Source organism: Penicillium arizonense, assembly GCF_001773325.1.
Source record: "Penicillium arizonense strain CBS 141311 chromosome Unknown PENARI_contig022, whole genome shotgun sequence".
NCBI classification, from domain to species: domain Eukaryota; kingdom Fungi; phylum Ascomycota; class Eurotiomycetes; order Eurotiales; family Aspergillaceae; genus Penicillium; species Penicillium arizonense.
Window position 1 is genome coordinate 392,013 of NW_019173299.1, and position 22,786 is coordinate 414,798.

Below are 22,786 nucleotides of genomic sequence, written 5' to 3' on the forward strand. Positions count from 1 at the left end.
CCGGGGTAGGAGCGGAGAAGAAACCGCGTGCCTGGGCCCCGGCTTAACTCCGGACCAACCGCCTCGACGCCTTACTATGTTGGGAATCCCGGTCAACTGGGGCACTACGGTATAAAAGCTATATGTATATGGTATTAAACCCCGGAGCTCTGTTTCCAATGTTGCTAATTGCTACCACTGACTCGTCGCCAAATCATCACCGCGGCGGCGCCTGCGCAAACCACCGCTCCAAGGGCGATACCCCATGACATCCATTTACCCTCAACATCCTCTTCGCTGCGGGGGAATGCGGTGCTAGGCTCCATCGCTGCTTCGGCGATGTGGACAAACACCTCTTGAATAGAACTCCACGTCACACTCACATGGAGAGGCGGACTGGGCATGTTCAGCATGGCTGTGTACTCGTGGGGTTGGTACTCGGCCCGCTGGGTAGTCCGATCCAAGTCGGCCTTGAGAGCAATAAACACACTGGGTAACTCCTCCAGATGCGGGTACTTCGCCCACAAAGCCGGGATATATGCAAAGGAGTCCGGATCGGAGGAATCATAGGTGTAGGCAATGACATCACACTGATCTAGCAGCTTGGATCGGTTTTCCAAGAGAGCAGGCTCCAACTCGCCTAACTCGTCCAGGATCAAATAACACTGTTTTCCGCCAGGGAGTTCCACTGTGTTGACGGCGGTACGGGGTTGAATGGTTGGGTGGTAGGTTGTGCTGAACCCGCGAGAAAGGAGTGCATCAAGTAGAGCGGACTTTCCCGACCCAGGCGCTCCCAAAACATGGCATTGCACCACATTTCGACCGACACGGCCCGGGCGTCTACGCCTCTTGCGTGGCCTTGTTACTTTGAGCGCTGCTGTGATAGATGGATTGCTTCGGTCGGAGGGCTCAAAGCCGAGGTAGGCTAAGTACTCAAGTGTCGTTTTGGGAGACATGAAAGTCGTCATGCTCCACTGGGCCAGCCAGCCTTGCAGTGTCACATGTCCTGCCTCATTGCGAACTGTGGAAGAAGGGAATGAGCCGTCAGCCCAGGATGCGGGCAGACCGGGGGTAGGCGCAAACAATGATGCAAGCTCGGCATCGTTTAAACCTCCATCATTGTCCTTGTCGGATAGGAGGAAAAGGTTGACGAAGAATCGATATCCTTCGGGGGACAGTTCTGCGGAGGCAAATGGAGGGACCTCGAACCGAGGATGTAAGAAGCTCTCTTGGAGCGAGAGGTTGTCCGTGTACTGGAACGCTCGTAGAATAATCCAGACAGTCTCGTGTCGCCCTTTCTCCGCGTATAGTTTGTTCAAGTGAATGAAACCCTGACAATCAATCCCAGACTCGGTGACCGATTCTGGGTAGCTTTTCTGGATGGTATCCTTGATGTGAATGAGATCCTCCTCGCTCAGTGGTTTCCCAAAACACCTGGTCTGGAAGTCCTTGATCTCCTTGTCGGACAGATATCCATCCCGATCCTTGTCGCACAAATAGAAAATCCGTTGTAGAGCTGCTACCGCTGCGGGCTTCAAAGCGGCCTCCTTGGAATCGAACAGCGGCGCGATTGGATGTGTTACAGCCTTTTGGCAGACGAAGAAAGCCTCATTGACATTGCGATGCTCCCGAGAACTAGTGCGAATACACGAGTCAATCTCCTTAAACTCCGCCATCAAAGGTAACATCTCTTCCTCAACCACTTGCGCCTCGCTGTGACTCGCCGCAAGATCAGACTTGTTGGCACACAACACGACCGGAACATTGACGCCCAACGAGCGAAAATATGGCAGCCAGAACAACGCCACGCGCTCATAGCTATAGTGATCCGAATACACCAGCAGGATCACGTTGGATTTCCGGATCTCGCGCGCGAGGTTGTTCCGTTCTTGGGGGAGAGCCGAGGTATCGACGACGGTCGTTGTGGTGACATTTTCAGGGGTTCCGATGGTGGGAGGGATGGTTATCTGAGGAAGGACCGGTTGGATTTTATTTGTCACGAATACACCTTTGACAAGCGAGGTTATGAGACTGGACTTGCCAGTGCCCTCGTCGCCGCAGACGCAGATCCGAACTGGATACACGGTCAGTCGCGTTTCGGAGAATCAGCAGAATGCCAGACGTACCTGTTGCCATTTGCGCAGCTAAGCGAGTGAAGGTATTATACTCCGCACATGGCCTCTATATGAGCCTTGGACGTGACGTTTGGGAGATATGATAACACGGGAACGGGGAAGGTCTTGGCGGCCTGGGGCAGCAATGCACGTGCATGAATATATACATCGGAGCAGTTGCAATTTTATACTTTACTTAGAAGAACATTATACACTTCCATTCGAATTCTCTTCGATATTCTGGTAGATTCTCGGTAATACTTGTTGAAATTGCCAAGGTAAGCACTCTTGCTCCGCCTCCTTCAAGCGGGGGAACGAACCCGACCTCCAGATCCCCAATTTGCCCTTTAACTGTTACGGAAGCTCTCAACTGATTGATTTCTACCAGATAACCTTGGGATTGACTACTCGCTGATCAAGGAAGGAGTCCTGCGAGCTACAGATACTCTTGAGCCTCCGACGAACTACCGTCCCGCGTCAGCCGTCATTAGGCCCACACTGACCTGACTAACGGGAACCTGATCAACACCTGGGCTCTCCTCATTCCCCAACCTCACTCCTCTTTCAGTCGAGTTGACCGTTTTACCTCGACATATACCGCAAATATGCCTCTCGGGATCAACAATCCGCTGCCCTCGTCTATGAACAGTACGTGTCGATCTATCAACCCACTTTCCCCGCAGTCGTGTGCGGAATATCCGGCTGACAATGACCCCCATCTGAACAGGCGAGTGCAAGAAGGCTGCAAAGATCTTGACCTCATTCGTTGATCCCAGGCAAGCCTTCGGTCCCGACAAAGTCATTCCGCCAGAGATTCTGGCCGGTGCAAAGGTAAGAATCTCGCAATACTCGGGTGAGGTGGGCTAACGTCCTTTTTGCTAGGGTCTTGCGGTCCTCACAGTTCTGAAAGCCGGATTCCTCGGCTCAGGTCGATTTGGATCCGGTATTGTTGTCGCTCGTCTTGGCGATGGTTCTTGGTCGGCCCCGTCGGCTATCGCGACTGCAGGTGCCGGAATTGGAGGTCAGATTGGGTTCGAATTGACCGACTTTGTGTTCATCTTGAATGATGCCGCTGCCGTCCGCACATTCTCCCAGGTCGGTACGCTAACGCTGGGTGGTAACGTCTCCCTCGCCGCAGGACCGGTCGGTCGAAATGCCGAGGCTGCTGGAGCTGCCAGCACAAAGGGCGTCGCGGCTGTGTTCTCTTACTCGAAAACCAAGGGTCTCTTCGCCGGTGTCAGTCTGGAGGGTAGTATGCTCGTGGAGCGCAAGGATGCCAACGAGAAGCTGTATCGCAGTCGCGTCTCTGCGAACCAGCTTCTTACTGGTAGCGTTCGCCCACCGCCGGCCGCCGATGCCCTTATGCGCGTGCTGAACTCCCGTGCCTTCCAAGGAAACGCTAGAGCATATGGTGATTCTATGTACAATGACATGCCCGTATATGACGAGAGCCACGATGATGTCGTCTGGGAGGGACGAAGGGGCGAGGCATATGGCCAGGGTAGCCGGCGGGGCCGATCCAACACCACTGGCGACGACTACGACTACCGTGACCAGCCGCGCCGTGCGAACACCTGGGCAGATGATGTTTACGATCGGCCTGCCGGGGGTCTTGGCCGTTCCGCGACAGGCCGGGAACCTCCCAGCGACTCATACGACGGCTATGGGCGCAACCGGAGCAATACCGCGCCATTTGAGGAGGACTATGTTTATTCAGATCGCCGACCTACGCGTCCTACCGCCCCTAAGCCGGTCTTCGGGCAAAAGACGAGTGCGGCTCAGCTGCGACAGGACCAGGCTGTTGCTCTCTTTACATTCGATGCGGATCAAGAGGGTGACCTTGGTTTCAAGAAGGGCGAGATCATTACAATTCTGAAGCGGACGGAAAAGGCAGAAGACTGGTGGACTGGTCGCATCGGTGACCGCGTGGGCATCTTCCCCAGGTAAGCACATCTTGCATTTTCGGGGTTTTTCTATGCTTGACATTTGCTAATCTGAACCGCAGCAACTATGTTGATGCCTCGTAAGTTTGTGACTATCCCATGCTGGTCCATGCAGCACAAACTATGAAATCTCGACGCACTTTCATTTTAGGCTTCATGGACATAGATGCCTCAAATGCCCTCAATATATCCAGGCGGAAGTGGATCCGCCAACTTTTTCTCTACGTCAAATCGTTACCAGTTACATCCTTCAGCGCGGAGTTTTCGTTCTCATTGTTAGTTCCTCATCGAGGGACTTGGAGGTTACTGCCATTTGTTGTGGTCTTTTAGGTTTATGCAGAGTATTCTCCCCTCTGGTTGCAATCTACTTCTAGAGTTCGTTTCTTGCCTTTCTTTTCCCTTTCTTTTCGGATCTTCTCTAGGGTGCACCGTTCAGCTTTCTCAGGTGGCTTGCCTCACATTTTGAGTTCAATCGTACAGTCCCAGCACGGGGCTCACCTATATCCCTGTGCCTCGCAGCTCGTCTAGGTCGTCTGGGCTCTAGCCTGTGTGTACTCGGGTCACATATTGTGTCAATACTTGCACAGCTGTGAGGTGCAGACCAGCCACTGTCTTCCTTGAACAGAAGAGGTGGAGTAACACGGGGTTTCATGTTCAAAACACGGGACCGTAGGGGAAGAATTTGCCTAGTACAAAGCCTTTGGGGACTACCAGGAGGTATCTTTGGATGCAATGGATTTCCTATGGCAGGTTTGCCATTTTGTTGTAGTACCTTAAGAGTGTATAATGTATGGTGTTTGGGCCTCAATGAAGGCGTATGTACATTGGTACGAGGGAGACCTCAGCTTCGAGTTGCATGGATGCGGTACCACTGGAGAAATATATCAGCTCTGAAAGACAGTCCTTACTCCCTCAAGTCCGAGTTCGAATCCGAACTGAAAAATGTACTACTAGGGCCAAAGACCAGAACGTGTAGATCGGACTGATCGTCCATGGACCATTTCCCGTTTTAAGTGGAGACAAGTAAGTTACATGTAAGAAGCCAATTTCATGAACTGAACTAAACTGAACCGAACAGATACTGTTTACTTTTAACACATTTTTCCAGTGAGATCAAAGATAGCTATTCTGTAGATGTCAGGTGCTGCGCCTGCAAGTCAGCAACTCTTCTCCGCCCGCAACCCCATAACCCTCATTCTTCTTTCCTTTCTCTCCCACAAATGACTCGGACTCGACATCCGAATGTCTAGTCTCTGGGTTCTTCTCTCTTTCCCCGCTTCGATGACCATTCGTCTTTACCCCGTTCATTGACTTCCTCACCCTTTGGACTTCAGGGTCTTTCGGGTTGTTTTCGGTCCCTGTACAACTGGTTCCCATGCAGGTGCGTTCTCTTCTTTCTTTCGTCCTCCCAGTGTCTGTCCGTGTGCCTGGGGGTGTGGTTGGGAGGGTCCTGTCAACTTTTTGAGCCCCTCAGGCACCACTTTTTTTGGGCATTGAGGTGTCCGGTGTCCCCCATTGAACGAGATCACGGTTGGCAAATAGCGCGTCACAAATACTAACCCTCTTTGTCTTCTGGTTAGGCCTCCACGAGTGCCCATGAGGCTGGCGGAGGACACGCGACGCGGCGAGGTCATGCCCCCCATCTCTCGATTAGCGACCCGAGTCACCATGTGACAGAAGCGATCGGGCATATGTATGATGATCACTACGACCCCAACGATCCAAGACGCCTCAGCTATATATCCTCCCCGCTGGGCGAGTCAATAACAACCATCCCGCGGGCCGCCGCAGGATCCGAGTCCAACCCCTCCCCGTCCTCCCCCCTGCATAATTCTTTCTCGGAAGGGCAAACGAAACCGCCAAATGGACATACACGGCCGTCGCTCGTTGCAAACCGAGCTTACGACCGGGAGACCGATTCTGTAGTTCCCGAGGGGACTCGGTCTCCCTCAGAAACCGCTACCTCTTCTTTTCCTCTGAACGACATCGACTATGAATCCGACCCCGCTGCCGTGGCTCAGGAACTGAACAACCTCGCTGCTATTCGGCGCATGTCCATGGATGTGGCGGCCGCTGGTGACCCTGACCTCCCGGGCTTCGCACTGCCTCCCTCCCCCTCAGCCGACGAAGATGACGCCTCGAGATTATTTTGGGTGCCTGCGCGACTACACCCCGAACTCGCCCCGAAGGAATTCAAGTCTTTTCTCGATAGCAAGGCTGATCACATTAAGCGCAGGTCTGGCGATTACTCCGGTGGCACTGAGCGTCAAGGGTCGGGGGCTGGACTTCACCGCAAGCGTTCTATGCTATCAAGGCAAATCGACAATTCTTCAGGATACACGGATGGCGCAGATCGGCTAGAGCATCAGCGCTCACAATCGAATAAGCGGGATGGCATGTTGAGTCCAAACTTGCAGCAGCTTGAAACCTTGGTGGACGATTCGAAACCAGCGGACAAAGAATCGACACTCTTGCGCGGCATGCAGGATTTGAGCATCGAAGATAGGCCGATCTTACCACCGGCACCTCTAGGCAATAGTTTGCGCCGGTCGACGAGGACACAATATAAAAAGGCGGGGAGTTTGAAAAAGGGCGAGAAGTTACCATATTCCAAGCGAGTCGGACGAGGGGCTTCTGAATCTGCAGGGAGTGATGCAGAAATACTTCCGATTTCCGGCAAGACTCGCATGTCGCCTGATCCTATGCCCAACACGAACCGAACAACTCGATCCCAGTCTACTTCGTCCCATGGTACAGCGTACACTTCAGGCGCAGGTTCCGGCTCAACATTCGACCCGATCGTCGATCAGCCTGGAGCCGAGAGGGGAGACTCGTACGCAGGTGGACATTCGGATTTTGCCTCTGATCGACCTGACGGATCACGGCAATGGCATTCTCGTATCAGCTCGAATGGACGATCTACCTTGGTTACACCTCCGGGCGATCAACAGATCCCTGCGATTGTTGAAACCCCGCCTGCCCCAGAGACCAACCGCATTCCCAGTCCTCCTTCGCAACGTTCAGCGGATCGGACTCCAACATCAACGCCGCCACCAAAAACGTCGCTGCATGACGCGGCACCAAGCAAACGCTCCAAGAACTCCCGCCAATCCCCTGAAAGCACGTCTTCACTCAATGATTTCGCCAATAACCCTCAGATGATACCCGGCAACAGTACTCGCACTGATAGTCTCTCATTCATCCCTACAATTCCCGAAGAACGCAAACATGACGAACGCAAATCTGAAGGGAAAAAGTCAAAGGACAAGAAGGATTCCGATGGAAGTCGCAAGTCAAGTTGGCACTGGTTGCTGGGCAGCGAAGAGAAGGACAAAGACAAGAAGAAGCACAAGGAGAGCGAGTCGAAAAGCACTAAATCAAAAGTCGACAAAGCCCATGATAACACACGCCTGGATGTACTCCAATCGTCCATCGACAACACTCCGCGTGCCCGTGAAAGTCTCGTATTGGACCGCCTGGATCCGAAGCTGGAAGAAGAACGGCGCAAGGACGGTGTCAGAAGGGCATCGGGCGATTCAAAGAAAGAAAAGGATGGCATTTTCTCTTCTATATTTGGTGGTGGACGAAAGAAGCATGGTGGAGAAGGCCATCATCGCAAACATTCATCTCGAAACCTGTCCCCGGATCCTCCGATGCAGGTTATGCGTCCCGACCTCGACTACCCTTGGACTCGGTTCTCCATCCTGGAAGAGCGAGCAATCTACCGCATGGCACATATCAAACTTGCAAACCCCCGGCGAGCGCTCTACTCTCAAGTACTGCTGAGCAACTTCATGTACTCATACCTGGCCAAAGTGCAACAGATGCACCCACAGACCGGGCATTCTTCATCGGGATCCCAGAGGTCATCCAAATCTAGGGACCAGCCAGATGAGTACACGCAATATCAGCGATACCAAGAGGTGAGTGCCTGTACCCGTCCCAATGAAGATCTATCTCACTAACATCTATCCCAGTCCCAGGAGCAGCAACACTACGCAGAAAGTGCTTACGACGATTCTTCAATGTACGACTATGACGACGATCCGCACGATCGCTATGGCGCCCATTCGAGAGGCAGCAAGCAAGGCTACGAAAATGGCAGCGCTTACGGCCCGGGGTACCAGTACGGACACTCGTCCTTTGGCGACGACGTCCAACTCGATGACGATGATGACGATGATATGTGGTGAAACATCTGGCTAGGGCGTCTTCACTCGTTTCTCTTTTCTGATATTCGTTTTCGCGCCGCACTTGCACTTGCACTTCCGCTTTCCAAGTCTTTAGCGGCGCACGGAAATACCCATGCTTTTTGTCGGTTCGGCCTGTTCCTAGAACATGTACACTCTTGCCCCCTTTTTTTCGCCCGTCGTTTTCATACATTACCCTTTATCCTTTTCAGTCGTGGCTCCTTCGATTTTGTGTACCTCTACCAACCCTTCCGGCGGTTTCCGTATTATTATGCTCACTTTGGCGTATCATAGCAATGGGGAAGACAGGGCAGGGTCAGGACGAGGTAGGATCAGGGGATTTCGCATTCTGTTGTCTTCATGATTGGCCCGGCCTTGTGCTTTGCCATATATGCTCTGAGTTCGTGCTCTTATTTTCTCTCTTCGCATAGCGTTTGGGGTTCTCTTCCTGTTTTCGTTTTGGTACCATGGTGCCACCTGGTCCACATAGTTTGGAGCCCGTCTGTATCTCTTTTCTTTTTCTTATTTAGCGCTCTCACCTTCTCATACGAATGAATCACGGATTTGTTGCTATATTGTCTTACTATATTCTTTATAGGGGCTTTAATTCTGATTATTGTACATCTAGGTATCCAGGCTGTTCTTGCAATCTTTGATATGTCTTCCCAACAACTTTTTAGCGTGGCTAGCGTATGCCACTAAGTGAAGCTTAATATCTATGAAACTCACCGCAGGATTGATCTATTTTTGGCACATTTGTATCATCCGTGCTGAAGAGAAGTACTGGTTGAGAATGTAGGAATATATCCAAGTCATACTGTACTGCCCCCAAACAAAAACACATCTACGTATATCTAGCTGGTATCTTAAATATCCACAAAATCATCTCAATCATGTATGCCGTATGCACGTCGACCCTTCAATTCAAAACAAGAGCCTTCCTCCCAGGAGGCGCCCCAAGCCAAATATGTTCAGACACGCAATCCAAATGATAAGGCAAATCAGTGACAGGATTATGCTTAAAATCATCGTGATAATCAAGCAAAGCCAACTCAACACTCAACCTCAACTGCGGATCCGGAGTCGCAGCCCAAGCCGCATACAAGCACAATATAACATACCCCGCCCCAACAGGTCTATAAACATTTGACTGCGCTGCATGTTCAAGCGTCTCCTCGACAAAAGAAGTCGATTCCGCCGCAAAAGTAGAATCATCCAAGTTCAACGCCTGCATTATACAATTGAAAAACATCACTATCGTAAGACCCAGTCCGTACGTGCGCAGGTAATGCGCTTTCAGGACCTGGGCCATGAATGTCGGAGAAGACGTTTCCGGGGTTGAGGCTTCGAAGGATGTTTTCCGGGTTTTTAGCTCGGCTAGGATTTCTTTGCACTGTTCATATATTGGTTGGATTTCACTTTTCAGTTTGGTTAGGTCTTGTCCAGTGCGTATTGCGTGTTTGCCGCGCTTTATTAGGGTTGGGGCTTTTGTTAGGCAGAGCATCATTCGTCCTTCTGGGAGATTTGCGTCGTAGTCGTTTTGGACAAGGGATTCCCATTCTGTGGGGCTTAGGTCTATTTTTTCGTTGTATAGGCCTTCGAAGAGCTTGGTATTATTAGCATTGGTTTTGTGGGAAGATGGGAAAGTTGGTTTACTTACCACACTGCCTCGTAGAGAGAGGAATAGTTTGCGTTCGAATTCGTCACGGGGTCCGAAGTTCTTTCTCGCGCGCAAGATGTTGGCTGCACCTCCTGCGTGGCCTGATAATAATTGTCCTTGGTTTCCAATGAATGCTTGGCAGACCAGGAGAATCATCACGGCGCAGAGGGTATTTGAAGCAATTGCTTGAATTGGATCGTCTAAATATACGCTCAAAGTTCTGAGAGCATGTGAGTACTTTGATAAAGCACCGACTGAGATGGACCGGCGAATGCAGAAGTCTGCATGGATAGTGGTCACGGCATCGACTGCGCGGTCGAGTGCTTCATTGTTGCCGATTCGCCGAGGTACTTCTTCTAGAAATAGACCGAAAGACCACCACAGGTTGTATCGGAGGTCTGTTGAGCGTTTGATGGCGCCGATGAATGAATTTGTTAATGATGTAAGATGATGGTTGGGGAATGTAGGAGGAATTTCAAAAGGAGGCGTTTCTTTCTTGGTTAATCTTGACTTGTTATCGAGTGTGATGATCATTTGTCTTCCGTTATTCTTTTGTGCTGGGGGTGAAAAACGATGCTCTTGCTTGAACTTGTATCGTTGCTGACCGGAACCTATGCAGGTCACTTTCAGACGCAGACATCTCCCACAGCTAGGTTGTTTCTCGTCGCACTTATCATATCATTAGCGACATATTAACTACCACATGTCTATCGCACGCACCTTTTTCTTCTGCTTGCGGCATGCATCACAGGCCCGACCTGTTGGTACACCTGGCATGGTGGGGCATTGGGGTAGACCCAGGGAGCGGAGCGTAGATCTCAAAACGGAAACGATATGGACTGGGCCTGGATATTAAAATTTAAAATCTCCGAAGACAAAGTGTCTAACAGTTGACTGGGCTGAGTTTATTACAGGGCGAAGTTGGGCTGACCATGCCATCATCAGTCTAACCGCTTCGGGTCGAATGTGCCGCTACAAGGCTTAGTTTGGCGATGCTGATTGGTTGGGGGCCAACTATACACAACTCTCCATCTTGGGGAATTTTGAGGAGTCTTGGCTGCTCCAGTTGTTCAGGCGTTGGGGCTCATCAGACTCAAGGTACCCTACCGCTCTACGCCACACACATCGGAGGGCATATACCCCGATATGGACTCATGTACCGCTTCGTAGTTTGTACAAATCGGCTGGGCTGAAAGTGCATGTCAGATGGATCCAACATTTAAAGGCGCCAATGCCCACTAGATAATCAACTATTCATCCTCCAGCTTGTTCCAACCCATCATGGTCGCCAGCACAGATCCGAAGGCCGAAAGCCTCTACATATACACCCCGAGCCATATCTTGTCCGCTGTATTTGCAGCCCTAGTTGGCGCATCTTTCTTACTGCACATTTATCAGAACTAGTGGGTTGCATGAAAACATTAGCTTTCGATACCCAACTTCTAACATTCTCCAGCCGCTACCGATTCTGGCGGGTCACATTCTTCCTCTGCTGGGGTGGTGCAGTCTTCACAGCTGGATGGATTCTGCGCTGCATTTCTACTTACCACCCTGACAACCTGAACATTTATATCGCATCAAGCATCTTCATCTATGCCGGTCCACCAATCTACTCCGCCGCAGCATACAACATCGTGGGACGACTCATGAACTACCTCCCAATGCACGCCCTCCTAAACCCCAACCGAGTCCTGATATTTTTTGTCTACCTGGGTGCTGCCGTAGAAGCAATGACCGCTGCCGGAGCAGCCAAAAACTTAACAGCAGATGGAGACATAGAGGAGTACAAGACTGGCGGAGCTCTCATCGCCGCCGGTCTAGTCCTCCAAGTTGTCGTCGAATGCTGCGTAATCAGCGTCGTTGCAACAGTTCACGCCCGCTGCTCACGAGCCAGCATGCTCTCACCCAACGTCCGCATCCTCTGTATTACACTCTATGGTACCTCAACCCTCGTTCTTCTACGGTGTATCTTCCGCGCAGTCGAAGCATTCGAGATGTTCAAAAAAATCGGCTGCCGAGAGAACTGCGGTTCAATTCTCAGGCATGAATGGTATCTCTATGCCTTCGAGCTGGGTCCCATGCTTATCTTTACCTGGTGGATGAATGCGTTTCACCCCGGTCGCAACTTGCCTCGTCAGAAGAACCGCTATTTGAGTCCTGATGGCCACACTGAGCGGATGGGGCCTGGTTGGATTGATCGTCGTTCTACTTGGGAGACTTTCGCTGATCCGCTTGATTTGGGTGGTATGATTAAGGGCAAACCTTCGCATGAGGAGTACTGGTTGCGCGAGGATGAGTGGCCTGTGTGTAAGGATGGTAGCTTTGCTGTTAGTACGGCTACCAATACGAGGGTTGCACTTAAAGATCAAAGAGAGCTTACTCCTCTCAGTCCGAATGTTTAGATGCTTTCTTTTGTATGGGTCATTGTTACGGAGTGTGGCATTCTTCTTTTGTTGGATCTATATTTTGGACTTAGTCCACGTCTTTTTTTTTAGTGACTTTTTTTGTAATTTGCGCGAATGTCTTTCTCTTTGCAAAATAGACTTCTTCCGTTTCTTATAGCAATCAGATTTTTTCTTTTCTTTTTTTAATACTAAGGGGTAGGAATCGAGAAGCACATTGCATGCAGTTCATATTCATTGTCTGCCTGCGGTATTTAGTGACAGTTTACCTAAACTACATTGGGCTGTGGTATTGCGCCTAGGACCCTAACAGAAAACATTATGTTCAAAAGTAGCATTAAAATATTTATCTATTAAAATTTGAAGAAAGTTCTTATACTCTCATAACAATTGTCTTTTGTATGAAACGGCCACTACCTAGTGTCACTAATCCTTCCCGCACCACCTGGGCGACCCACATCCGCCCGGTCCGACTCCCGCCTCGATCTATTTTTTCTCACTCAAACACGGCATATTGGCTACAAAATGGCCTCGGCGGGAGATGAAAGGCCATCAAAAAGGGCCAGACAGGCCTGCGCACCTTGCCGGTAAGCTTGATTATACGCTCTACATCCACTGCGCTGACACTCCCCAAGCCGGAAAAAGTCCCGCTGCCCCGGAGAAAAGCCCGTCTGCTCGTATTGTGAGAGGTTGGGTCAGAAATGCACATATGCCGTTGATGAATCTCGGAGCGAAGAGCCTGAACATTCTAAGAAAATGGTAAGTTGATGAAAAGAGTCATTTGATCCCAAGCTAAGCAGTCCGCAATGCAGGACGAGCGCATTTCTGGCATTGAAAGTACATTGGACAGATTGATGGACTATATTACGTGGGTTCATCTGAGAATTGATCTAGTTACTGGACTGATTGAAGTTGCAGGCGGCCTGCTCAAGATCAGACCCCTTCGTCTGTACCTGCGAGTCACCAAGACCGAGTCCCAGAGCTACTGCCCCAAGACAGTCCTTCTATGTCAGTCCGTCCTGTGCCTCCAGAGAGCCTCATTTGCTTACTGGTGTTGCAGGGCACGCTCGCCGGAGTTATCGGCAGCAGATCTATATCTGACATACTGCAATTCACAGCCCCTTCTGCTGTTTCCTTATCGATCTTCTGTTGCCTCACTTGGACCAAGAGACCCCGAACTTATCTGCGCCATTGAAGCCCTTGGAATGCGGTTTTATGATGGTGGAATCACTAATTCTCAAACTCAGTTTGAAATCAAACGAATGACAGGGCGGGCCTCCCAGATAGTTATGATGCGATTGGCATCTGGTAGTGTAGAACTCTCAACCCTTCAGACTATGTGTCTTCTGAGCATGCTTGAATTTACAGGTAGGTCGACTCCTTGTGTCTTCATTCTCGGACTCTGACATCGGTTCTTGCATTTCAGCTGGCCATATCATCCGTGCCAGATTTTTTACTAAGATGGCCGCATACTTTATGCAAAATCTTAAAGTCAACGGCCTAGACTCACTGAGTAACCTGGAAACCGAACGTGATGAGCGCAAACTGTGCTACGTCAGCCTTATCGTGCTCCGGAATCTGCAGGGCTCTTTCCAACCTCTTCATCCTAGAGAGTGCCCAGATCCACTGGGCGAGGGTGATGAGTTGTCTTCCCCATTGGGGTCCATGATATCCAACATGGAGAACGCAAGGCGGACCAGCAGCTCCAAGCCAGATATCGGAATTGTCGGCACCAACATCTATACAAGCGAGCTATGGGCATTGGCCTGCAACTATGCGGCCAGCCCTGTTGGCGTTGATGCCCACCCCCCGTGGTCACCGCACTCTGACTACGCCATGATTCATTTCCAACATTGCGAACACGAGAGCCTCATGCCACTCAGATTCAGACTCCATGCAAGTCCCTTCCAAGATCATCCCTCAGCCGAGCTTCAGGCTCATCGTGACTATTGGGGTCCGTGGCTGTTCTTCCAGATGGTTTGGCATGCAGTCCCTTGTCTGATCAACCATCCATTTCTTCTCTCTATGCGTCTTCGGAATTTTCGAAGGACAATGCCTCAGTCATTCCTTCGCAACTCGTTCGAGCAGTTGACATTTCATTCTGGTTGGGTTCTTCATTTCGTTGAGCTCATCAGCGCTAAAGTATTTGAGGTTTCTGATTCGACAATTGGCCATTGTGTGGTTATTGTCGCTACGATCTATCTCCAGCATAGCTTTGTCGAGGATCAAACATTTAAGCGAAAGGCGCAAACAGGGTTTGAAAAATGTCTCAGGTTCCTGTGGAATATGAGTCGCCGCTGGCCACACATTGACCGCCAGGTGAGCTGTTGTTATTGTATTTTTGAGTACTAAAACTAACATCTGTCAGGCCCAACAACTACAGCAGCTCAGGGACAGTGTGTCTCCTGGGGGGCTCATGACAGGCAATGGTGCGCCTGGGGGATCGAACCAGCGCCAGATGTGGTCCGTCAACTTACAACTGCTATGGAAAATCTTGGTTTATGCCCATGCGAGCAAATCCTCAGACTCCGGCAGCGACATCTTTGGCCCAGAACTTTCCAAGGACAGCGTTGGAAGCTCAGGCGACCATTCTGTCGGTGATATCACTGAGCGCGATTTCACTTTGATTGGATCAGCGGGCATATCAGGCCACAAGACAGTAGCAGCTGAATGTGTTACGTATCCGCCCGAACAGACTGAGGATCCGGTGCAAGCACCGAGTCAGATCGCACCCACGATGGACCTCTCAGGGCTTCCGGGGGATCCAGATGTAGATTTCACGAGCGGAGACGGGCTCTACCTTCAGCTCCAAGATTATGGCAGAGCATTTGAGGATTGGCTAAGTGTCAATCCAACATGAGGGCGAGATGGGATCTATAAGTCCCGGGGAACACGGCCCGGACCCGCCCTTTCCGGACGCCAAGTCCCGGCATTGAGCCGGGAAAGACCGTATACCGTCACATTTTAAAGCCACCGGAATCCTCTGTTCAATTTACAACAAATTCGACGACAACTGCTCAGTAGACCGACTTGTCGCCCATCATGTCTACAGCTAAGAATGACTCAATCCTGATCGTGGGCGCTGGCGTCTTCGGTCTTTCAACCGCCCTAGAACTCAATAAGCGCGGATACACCGATATCACCGTGGTCGACCGATTTGTACCACCCTCAGCAGATGGAAGCAGCGTTGACATCTCACGTATCATTCGGGCCGACTATGCCGACCCAATCTACTACAAAATGGCCCGTGAGGCATACAAAGGCTGGACTACCGAGTACAAAGATCAATACTTCGAGTCAGGATTCGCTCTGTTCTCCGAAACGCCCAAGAACAAATATATGGAAGGTTCAAAGTCCGTCATTCGTGCCGCCGGTGGCCACTTGGACGAACTCCCCGATGCGTCTGATATTCGCAAGCTCTACCCCAGTGTTCAGGCCAACGTTGCTGGCATGAGCGGTTATCATAACCCCAAGGGTGGCTGGGCAGATGCAGCAGGCAGCATCCAGAAACTTGCATCTAAGTGTACAGTTGCCGGTATTTCGATCATCGCTGGTCCCAGGGGTACAGTTACCTCTTTGCGCAAGGCCGGCTCGCGGGTAGTCGGTGTTAACCTTGTCAGAGGACAGGTTCTGCTTGCTTCCCAGGTCATCCTCAGTACTGGCGCATGGACGAATCGTCTGCTAAACATCGGCCACGCCGCATCGTCCTCTGGTCAGCCAGTTGGTTTCATCCAGTTGACTGAAGAAGAGGCTCTCGAGTACAAGAAAATCCCGGTCATGATCAACATGAGCTCCGGCGTGTTCTCTTTCCCGCCTACCCCTGATACTAATGTCCTTAAGCTTGCGCGTCACGGATACGGCTATGCTACTGAGATGAATGTTGATGTCGATGGGGAAAAGAAATCGCTCTCGTCGCCTAAGTTTGAAAGCAGCAATGCTGCCACTGGGTACCTACCCGATGACGCGGATGAGTCCCTGCGCCAGGGTCTACGTCAATTCTTCCCCAAGCTTGGTGATCGCCCGTGGTTAAACCGCCGGCTTTGCTGGTATACCGATACTCCCAAGGGTGACTTTATCATCGATCACCATCCCACCATGCAGGGTCTGTTTTTGGCTACAGGTGGTGCAGGACAGTAAGCTTTCTATATCTCCACGTTGTGTATCCCTTATTTATACTAACTCTTGAGCAGCGGTTTCAAGTTCCTCCCTATCTTGGGACAATATATTGCTGACTGCTTTGAGGGCAAGGCTCCTGAGAACTTGCGGCAAAAGTGGAAATTGAACCTGCCCAAGGATGACGCTAAAGGCCCTATGGCGGGGGATGGCAGCCGAGGAGGTCCTCCTCTGAGAAGGCTGAGCCCATTAGAACAGGCCAAGCTGTAAATAAACTACAACATAACGCTGTCTTAGAATGAATTATCAAGGCTCAGATTCGGAAATTGTAATAGGCTGTCAACGATTCGAACCCGCACTTTTGACAGTGTTTGTCAACCCTGGGGAGAACCTGGACGCTAAGTCTTGTATGTACAAATCTGGAAGTAAGAAGCAGATGCAAATTGCCTTGGAAATTCACTTGGGTAGCATGGAACGTGATCTTTGGCGCGATTGACCTCATCAAGAGCGCACTTGAGGGCAAAATGAAGTCATTCTAGATTATTCAAAAGGGTTGAAATTGGCTATGGATGCGGAAATGGGCAAGCGAGTGGCTCGGATGATCGTAGGATGTCATTGGTCTCGATAGACAGAAATATTCCCATGGAAGCATAATGAAAGAGTCCAAAATGGCAATGCCATGATTCCTTCTACGACCTCTCAAAAGCTTTTGCAGAGCTTGAGCAAGAAAGCGTATCAATAAAATTCAAAGCTCCAGTCAGCACGGTAAATATCTCATCGAAACTCGCTGTAAGTGGATATCCCAGTTCTTGGAGGCAGGAGTGGTCCTTGGGAGAGTCAATATTGTCACAATACCATCTCACTGGGCCCAAGACAAAACATATATACCCCAAGTACACAGCCATACAATATATGCGAATAGAAACCATTCCCAAGAGTGTAAGAGTGTACTTTGTATACTTCAGGGCAAAGGATTATTTAAGGTAAGAACTACAGTCACGTGACCAGCCTGACGTCGGCTCCGAAACCCCAGGCTTTTGGCCACCTCTAGCCAATTTCTCGCCTGCTTATTTCCTTAAACTTTGTGATTTTCGCATTCATTTTACCACCTTCGAAAACACCGTAAGAAACTTCAGCAGAATGAGTGACGCTTACGAACGCGAGCAGTATGTCCCTTCCTCCGCCTTCCCCATCGAATACGCCCCTGTGGTTGGACCTTTGGGGCTTTCACCGGCTCATTCGAGTGTATTGCTGACTCTCCGATTAGGCAGAACAATGCGCTCCTCAACTCTCTTTCCACGAAAGTCTCAGCCCTCCGCTCCGTGACGATTGACATCCATGACAATGCGCGGGATCAGGATACACTCGACCACACGGTACGTCTTGCTCGATGCCTTGCTCGCCCTACAACTTACAAGGATGCTTGTGGGTGATTTGCGAACTACAGTTAAAGTGGCTGTGGCGGGGCTATTTGGATATATAACTAACAAATCTGCCTCCGCTTAGAGTGACGTATTCTCCTCATTCTCCACGAACCTGAAAGGCAGCGCTACTCGTCTTACCCGCATGGCGAAGCAAGGCGATACGGTTGCTGTACTGAAGATCGCTGGAATGTGTATTGCGGCTGGTGTTGTTCTCTATATCATACTTGGATGGATTTTCTAAAATCTCTCTTGATGTTCATTCAATCCGCCTCGAAACCTTCTCGCTCTTACATTGAACGGTCTTCGATACTCTTGCTGAAACAAGAGTCGGCTCTTTTTTTTTACTACGTGATATACTCCATATTGCGGTGCCTTCATCAGTTGGTGCGCACCTTTGGCTTTGCCCAGTCTTCATTCGACATGACATGCTGGGAATCGAGCGTCTCCGTGTTCTCAAACACTTTTCGCTCTCCACATACTCTTCGCTCCGTGTTCGAGCATCAGCTCATATGGAGCTTGTCGAAACTGCAACCCAGAAGCTTCAACGATGCGACCCCCTACGTACCTCCCTCCGCCTTCCTCGATAACCCCTCGACTCTTAAGATTCACGTCTTCATGACTTTCGCAAACTAACCCAAGCGGGGTTTGATTTTCTGCTTACAGCATAAGGCTCTTGCATTGCGATTCGAGATACTCGTTGCTTTCTTTATTTTGTGTCATTAATACTGTGATTACCACTGAACATAATACTTGGCCCAAGGCTTCTCTACTATCAGACCCCGGTTTTGTTCAGACACTATAATTCTAGAGGAAAGAGTGGATGGTATCAAGTGTTCATAATCACATGTGATGGTGTGCTACCTGGTTGATTCAACTATTGATGTGCATCACCAATGAATGGCATCACCAATGAGTCATCTTATTCCGGCACATCCTACTTTAACGAACATGAGTAAACAAGTAATGGAAGGTGTGCGTTTGCTTATAAGTGGGACCAAGAATACCAACCCGAAACGGGAGTCAAGTAGCCAAGTCTCCAACCTGTCTACGCCCACGCATCACCTCTCATGGACTCCAACTTGTCCCAACTAATACTTGGAAATATAAAATTTGTTTATCGTCCTTTATCGTCCTACACTATAGGTAAATGTCGTGTCACATTTCCGTCTGCCATTCAAAACCACCGTTTTCGGCTAAAATGCTCAGGAATGTAAACCCAGCCTCAACCAAACCGATCTCGTCAAAAAGCTCCATACATTCAAATTCCTGGATGCAGAAATCATAAACAACATCATTAGCAGACAAATAGCCAAATGAATCAAATGCAAACTACCATCCCTCACTCTCCCTCCTCATATCTCCCAACAACAGATGAACGAACAACAACAACAACCCCTAATACCAATACCAACAGACGCCCAAACCCACAAACGATGTTCCGCACAAGCAGATTCACCCGCTGCCCCGACCCGCACTGCAAAAAAGTACCAACAATAGCTAAGCCAAGAGTCTACCAAACCCTAATAGCGAGCATGGCTCTAGCCCTAGGAATATGGTTCCTAGTCATCGAACTCCACGAGAATGAACAGCGATGGCGCAAAACTGCAGCTAAAGCTATCTTCTACGGAGATTTACCTCCTGTGCCGCAATATATGCCTGGAGATGTTCCTCGATACGCTGAATCCCCAATTCCGGACGGGAGGGTTGGCAAGTCCACGCCTGTTGATGTTGGTATGGCTTCGCCAACGCCTCAAGTTGGGGTTGTGGGACATCGGTTTGTGGCTTGAGTGAATTGGTCTCGAACTGGTATCAATATATCGTACCCTGCTGGAAAGACATGTCGTATCATATTGAAATTGGGTTCGGATCCAATTCCAGTGCTTTGATCTCTAATGATATCTGTGTCGTGATCCCGGGTTGGGAATGTGCTTTTGAAGATCCCGCCGGACAGCTCATGAGCTCGCGTTGAGAGCGATTTCCATCGTTCACCCCGCATTCCAGTCTGCCCTGATGTCACAATCGTCGGATGTGGTGATACTGTTGTTCTGGGACTCGATATCTGGCTTGGGACACATACAGCCAGGCTCTACCATCCCAGACAGCACAAAGGTGTCATGGCAAGGCTATGTTGTTAGCTGTGATCTCTATCGGCGTGTCCTCGGTGGAATCATGGCTGATCAGCGGCTAGTATTGCATGCTCTAAAGGGGCCATGGAGATTCATGCGCACTGGGAATATGATAATCATACCCATGCTTTGGAGGCATGAGTGCATCGGGAGGAGCATGGGCGTATGTCTTTTGGCAGGTCAAAAATATTGCAAACGTTGACCTGCCTGGAAGTTTAGGCATTTTCAGGAGTACATGTTTGGCAATAACTGTACAGAAATGGGTTGCAATGGCAAATGTAAATAAAGCTATCTTGAACATGAGAATTGAAGATTGACACTTATGGTTACCACTCTATACTCCGTACAACAAATGCAAACATCGGAATATCCGAACAATCAAAACACTAAACCCGACTATAAGATCACCCGAAACACACAGCGCGAAAATTCTTTTCCCTCATCTTGGCGTCGATCCACACGATCTCTTAGCTCCCGCTCTTAGCATTGCAACCTAGCCCCTGGCGATCACCGGAAGAAATCAGAAAGCTCCTATATTCGGAACGAGAACTACCGGCGATAAAAGGAAATATCGAACATACGCTTTGACTCGGGGTTTTCCACGAATCCGAGTCTTTGTTTTAGGGTAGCCCGTGCTGTATCTTGGACTGGCAATTGGCGAGATTGTTCCACTGTTATCGGAGAATATAATAAAAATGATAAAAATGATAAGGGGGTCCACTGACATTTATTGAAGGAGATACTGTCGTCTGCTGTGCAGTACTTTGTCAGTATAGAGAGCAGTACATGGCTCGATTGGTACGTCACTGTCACATGATCATTATGCATGTGCAGTGCTTTGCATATACATGTTTCACGCTACCAACTTAAGTTATAAGTTAAGTTACTGTACATGCAAACAAAGAGAGTTACGCGTAATCACGATAGCTCCTATCCAATGATACTCAACCCCTAAATAGTCATCATTCCAATCTCTTTGAAGCCAATGTCTATTGTAGATATACGTGTAGTCTGTTTCCACACATCACTTTGGAGCCAGATGATGCAACGCAAACCTCAACTGACAAAGACACACCGGATGCTAGATAGAGCTGCAATGATGTTCACAGTGGAGTCAATCTCTGCAAAAATTCACCGTCGATCCGGAGTGGGTCAGCCCGAGAAAATAAGGACCTTGAAAATCTCCTGTCGACAGGTTTTTGTGATATAATGGTGAGTTCAAGTTCAATGTGCTGAGTTCTAGACTTTCAGGGTTCTTGTACAACGCTGCCTAGGTGTGTAGTACTGGACTGTATATATAGATCTTTACGAAGCTCTAGACCATCAGCACTTAGAATAAGCATCATCAGAGGCATGGTACAGTAGATATAATATTCAAATCTAGTCTAGAACCTGTTCTAGACAAACCCAAGCCTAATCCCAGACAAGTGCGCGTCCAAAACCAAGGAAAAACCAGTTCTCGCCCAAACATCCAAAATATCACACCGGAGCAGCACAGACACTCGGGAGACACTCGGGCAACAAGCCGGTCGGGATTCCGATCGGGCGCGGAAATACCCGAGTCTGAGGGATCCCGAACAGGCCCGTACACGTACAATACAGCCGAAGGGTTCAAATTTTTGTAGCAGAAGCAGTAGTATGGACATGGGTATGGGCATGGACATCGAAACCGGAATCGAATCGTGCATCCAGACCTCCCAGTCAGCCTATAAGCGGTCTATCACGAAACATGTTCGCAGATAGAAGCGCCACATCAGGCTAGCTGACCCGTAGCCAGTTAGTGGTCCCGAGACAGCTTATCTGTGATTATGATTCATTCCGACCTGGAATTTCACCATAGAATGACAGCTGGGTGGAACCAGGCTGGCCCGCTCTAACCGCAGCTATTAGAGTCGGTTAGGTCACGGAAATTTCCGATGAGGCAATTTTACCGCGCAAGAGGTTGCCAAGGGTGAGCCTGGATACAGTAGTGTACATTAGATAGATCTCATGGATCAGCGTGTTTTTCCAGGGATTTTCAGGCACGGTGTCTGCAGAGATCATCGTTTTTGTTTAAGAGTGGTGGAGGGTCAGTGCATACTTGCAGTGACGGGCTACCTGGCGGTAGGCTGGGTGGGCAAGCCCGAGACGCCTTCTGACATTGGTGGCGCCATTGATGGGATCGAGCCTATACATATGTGCTTTTGTACGTCTGACTGTCACTTAGCTCAGGTGTATGTGTCAGGAGAATCACAGGGCTGTGCATGGAGAGTACGTGTGTTGCGCATGATCGTCAGGATGATCCCGAGGTATGGCGTGATGGGTAAATGATGGCCCCTTGGGAAGAACGTTACAAAGTATGGCAAAACAGAGCAGGAAGTCCGTACAGTATGGACTGATAAAAAGGGTTCAAGAAAATAATCAAATAACCCTAGCCAGTGTATACTTCGGTGTCCGCAGGCATATGATAGCGCTGACTAAAGCGTCGTTTTACGTCGTCTTGTCGTCTTGTCGTCTTGTCGTACTGTCGTATCTATGGATTGTTTTGATTTCTTTTAAATCTTCTTCCTTGTCCCGTCTTACTTTCTCTCTCATCTCATCTCTCATCTCTTCGCTGGTGCTAGCTTAGTCACCCCATCGCCACTTCCAAAACTCGCCGGAAACGGCACCTCCACCAAGGTGGGACCCGTTAGTCGGACCGGGTTTGCGAATCTGGTCATGGTCCGGTAGATCAACGATAGCGAAAATTCGGAAAATACCTTTTGTGTCATACCTCCTTCCTCCATATCTTTACATTTCCCTCCTGGCATTTATACCACTCACTGTGATCTGCCGTTTGCTGCGGCACATCTCAAA

General features: G+C 49.7%; 8 protein-coding genes across 8 annotated transcripts; 6 read left to right on the plus strand and 2 right to left on the minus strand.

Annotated features, from left to right (window-relative positions):
* Positions 1–164: 164 nt before the first annotated feature.
* gem1 (ERMES complex Ca(2+)-binding regulatory GTPase GEM1) lies at positions 165–2,115 on the minus strand (the record flags this gene model as incomplete). The annotated part of the gene is made up of 2 exons (XM_022635465.1): positions 165–2,053; positions 2,106–2,115. The coding sequence occupies 2 exons, from the start codon at positions 2,113–2,115 to the stop codon at positions 165–167; spliced, it is 1,899 nt and encodes a 632-aa protein (XP_022484838.1).
* Positions 2,116–2,698: 583 nt separating this feature from the next.
* PENARI_c022G06396 (uncharacterized protein) lies at positions 2,699–8,229 on the plus strand (the record flags this gene model as incomplete). The annotated part of the gene is made up of 7 exons (XM_022635390.1): positions 2,699–2,741; positions 2,821–2,924; positions 2,976–4,036; positions 4,099–4,116; positions 4,203–4,311; positions 5,617–7,959; positions 8,014–8,229. 7 exons carry the CDS (start codon positions 2,699–2,701, stop codon positions 8,227–8,229), a joined length of 3,894 nt encoding a protein of 1,297 aa, XP_022484753.1.
* Positions 8,230–9,291: 1,062 nt separating this feature from the next.
* On the minus strand, positions 9,292–10,663 carry PENARI_c022G10035 (Zn(II)2Cys6 transcription factor domain-containing protein; the record flags this gene model as incomplete). The annotated part of the gene is made up of 4 exons (XM_022635434.1): positions 9,292–9,295; positions 9,348–9,832; positions 9,887–10,555; positions 10,607–10,663. 4 exons carry the CDS (start codon positions 10,661–10,663, stop codon positions 9,292–9,294), a joined length of 1,215 nt encoding a protein of 404 aa, XP_022484786.1.
* A 504-nt stretch (positions 10,664–11,167) lies between these two features.
* PENARI_c022G02276 (RTA1 domain-containing protein) lies at positions 11,168–12,288 on the plus strand (the record flags this gene model as incomplete). The annotated part of the gene is made up of 2 exons (XM_022635330.1): positions 11,168–11,289; positions 11,343–12,288. 2 exons carry the CDS (start codon positions 11,168–11,170, stop codon positions 12,286–12,288), a joined length of 1,068 nt encoding a protein of 355 aa, XP_022484724.1.
* A 525-nt stretch (positions 12,289–12,813) lies between these two features.
* PENARI_c022G03863 (uncharacterized protein) lies at positions 12,814–15,148 on the plus strand (the record flags this gene model as incomplete). The annotated part of the gene is made up of 5 exons (XM_022635351.1): positions 12,814–12,875; positions 12,924–13,047; positions 13,101–13,656; positions 13,715–14,607; positions 14,657–15,148. 5 exons carry the CDS (start codon positions 12,814–12,816, stop codon positions 15,146–15,148), a joined length of 2,127 nt encoding a protein of 708 aa, XP_022484810.1.
* A 182-nt stretch (positions 15,149–15,330) lies between these two features.
* PENARI_c022G12426 (NAD(P)/FAD-dependent oxidoreductase) lies at positions 15,331–16,671 on the plus strand (the record flags this gene model as incomplete). The annotated part of the gene is made up of 2 exons (XM_022635468.1): positions 15,331–16,421; positions 16,479–16,671. 2 exons carry the CDS (start codon positions 15,331–15,333, stop codon positions 16,669–16,671), a joined length of 1,284 nt encoding a protein of 427 aa, XP_022484805.1.
* An 870-nt stretch (positions 16,672–17,541) lies between these two features.
* Positions 17,542–18,066, plus strand: PENARI_c022G06496 (SNARE domain- containing protein; the record flags this gene model as incomplete). Its single annotated transcript, XM_022635391.1, has 3 exons — positions 17,542–17,567; positions 17,669–17,777; positions 17,908–18,066. The coding sequence occupies 3 exons, from the start codon at positions 17,542–17,544 to the stop codon at positions 18,064–18,066; spliced, it is 294 nt and encodes a 97-aa protein (XP_022484698.1).
* Positions 18,067–19,138: 1,072 nt separating this feature from the next.
* PENARI_c022G00899 (uncharacterized protein) lies at positions 19,139–19,612 on the plus strand (the record flags this gene model as incomplete). The annotated part of the gene is made up of 1 exon (XM_022635312.1): positions 19,139–19,612. The coding sequence occupies one exon, from the start codon at positions 19,139–19,141 to the stop codon at positions 19,610–19,612; it is 474 nt and encodes a 157-aa protein (XP_022484697.1).
* Positions 19,613–22,786: the final 3,174 nt, after the last annotated feature.